We start from the raw sequence: 2,500 nt of genomic DNA, 5'->3' as shown, positions 1-2,500 counted from the left end.
CAAATGGAACCTTTCGTAATCCGTCCTCAATCATTTTGGTATGTATCGCTCGTTCTTATTACTGACAGCTTTTCATGCGATCACAGCCCTATACACAAATTAGCACAGGTTAGGACTACATCTCCCATGATCACCTGGGGCAGGACGACGGTCATGGAGTTGTCGGCCCACACCACCTCCACCTTGCTGCTCACGTCCACTCTGGACACCTGACCCACTGACGTCTGGGAGACATGAAGGAGATCGGGGGTTAAGAGACAACACATCACCACCATTTCCCAACACAGGGTTCCCACTACTTCTGAAACTTCAAATTCACCTTTCAAGGACTTTCAAGACTCAATTCCCTCAAATTCAAGGACCCAACACAGCATAGTTTGAGACAGATCTAGATGAGAATTTATATAATAGAAACTATCCACTCACAGACAACAATTAAAAAGAGAGGATTGAATGTGTGAACACTAGATGGTCTCTTGCCTTCTCTACCACAGCAAAACAATATATTGTGAAATATGTGTGAAGTTAAGCAATACAGAGAGGAGGAGCTAAGTAAAACATTTTTGAATATATTTATTTATTTAATTTAAGAGAGAGAGAGGGGAATTCAAGCACTTTCAATGACCCATGTCTATTTTCAAGGACCCGTGGGAACCCAGCCAACAGCAAGCTGCAGTTTCCTTAAGATAATGATCTGCAGGGGCGCTTAGGTGGCGTAGCGGGTTAAGCGCTGACCATGTAACCGCAGGGTCCCCAGTTCGATTACGGCCGGGGACATATCCTGCATGTCATCCCTCCTCTCTCTCTCACCCATCCTTCCTGTCTAAATCTTCACTGTATCTCTCTCAAAAACAACAACAAAAAAAAGATAATGATCTGCAAACCAGGGTTTCCGTTAGAAAAATTTGCCGTCGGACATCGTGTCCGGGAAGAATTCGATTTACCGGACAAACGTGATATATTCCGGTCATCATATTAAAATATAATATTTTTTTTTTTTTTTCAAAATCATATTTTTTTTTTCTCCAAATCTAATATAGCTGTTTGTCGCGGTGATTACTGTTGTGTAGCGGCCTATATATGCCATTTAATGTCTATTTCTCATCCGATACGATTAGATGCGAGCTATATAATATATAATAATATAACATGATTTGACGCATGCGCGCTATGCCATGCGTCAAATCTAGCGCTGAACGGGTCCAGCGCTGAACGGGCGCCTCACTGGGAACTGAACAGACAGCATCGATCAATGAACGGACTCCACATTACGTTAACTGAAGTTTGTTAAATTGTTTGGGATTAATGTGAGTTTTCTATTTTCTCTTTACAGTTTTACCCTTTTTTTTTTTTTTCTCTCAATAAAACAACGTCATTTCTATAAGTCTCGCTGGTTGGGAAGGCATTTCGTTTAGCTCGGGAGTATGACAATGGGAAGAACATAACTGTTTATTGAGAAACAATTGATAGGCAGTCTGGGATACGTATATAAAGAAATACCACAATGTCTAGATGTATAACATTTTATTGAACAGTAACAGTGCAAGCATGTAGGCTACGGGGAACAGGGATTTTGGTCAGTAGGTCCTTTGTACAGAGGGCGTTTCTCTCCGACAACGCGTTCCCAGGTACCATGGAAGTCATAGGTAGTCCAGCACACTGACAGAGAGACAGACAGACAGACAGACAGACAGACAGACAGACAGACAGACAGACAGACAGACAGTCAGCTTACTTCTACCCTTTTGAGTGGAATTACTCCTTTAATTAGCTGTTCGCCATCTCAAAGCCCCCTGAGCTGCTCGTCAACACTGAGAATAGACCACATTATAGAAACCAAAACACCGTTTTTTAAATCCACAGGGAATAACCGAGAGTGTAAGGAAAGGCACACCCAGCGCTGTCAGTGGTGGGGAGACTTGAAGTGGCTTTGCTTGATTTCCATCACAGATTCAAGGATTGAAACACTGATGAAAATAGGGAGTAATAGTGATGGGATTATTTTAGATTATTTTAGATTAGATTAGATTAGATTAGGTGAGATTCAACTTTATTGTCATTGCAGAGTACAAGTACCAGACAACAAAATGCAGTTTAGCATCTAACCAGAAGTGCAAATAGTGCTATAAAAACACACACTTAACTTTCGGGGAAACTGCTAAAATAAAATAAATTAAATAAATTAAAAAAGAAAGCGACTATTAGCACCGCCGAATGACAACAAACGTATGAGTAATGAGTAAAACAATGTCACTTTTATAGTATGTTGTTTAACTTGCCGTTCGGTCGCCATGGCTCTGGTGTGTGTAGCAGCTTCAGCTAGCTGGCTGGAAACTTCTAGGGGTGCGTTCGTAAACACGCTCTGAGAGCGCCGGAGCGCACGCTGGCTTCGATGTCACAGAGCGACCGAGTCGTTCGATTGGACGAGAGGCGTTCCGCGAGTGCTGATCGGATTTCCAGAGCGTGTTTACGAACGCACCCAGCCAGCTTTAGCGAATTG

General features: G+C 42.3%; 1 protein-coding gene across 1 annotated transcript in view; it reads right to left on the bottom strand.

The window, feature by feature from the left end:
• The window catches only part of ube2o (ubiquitin-conjugating enzyme E2O), a gene marked incomplete at its 3' end in the record, with an annotated part of 30,963 nt that overhangs the window by 3,951 nt on the left and 24,512 nt on the right, over positions 1–2,500 (bottom strand). Inside the window, exon 14 of the mRNA XM_080522821.1 lies at positions 135–224. Coding sequence (XP_080378947.1) covers positions 135–224 — 90 coding nt within the window. The remainder of the gene's footprint in view (positions 1–134; positions 225–2,500) is intronic.

This window comes from Nansenia antarctica (genome assembly GCF_963989245.1).
Source record: "Nansenia antarctica genome assembly, chromosome: 2".
Taxonomy (NCBI): Eukaryota; Metazoa; Chordata; class Actinopteri; order Argentiniformes; family Microstomatidae; genus Nansenia; species Nansenia antarctica.
The sequence above is the reverse complement of the archived record's forward strand: the minus strand, read 5'-3'. Positions and strand labels throughout refer to the sequence as shown.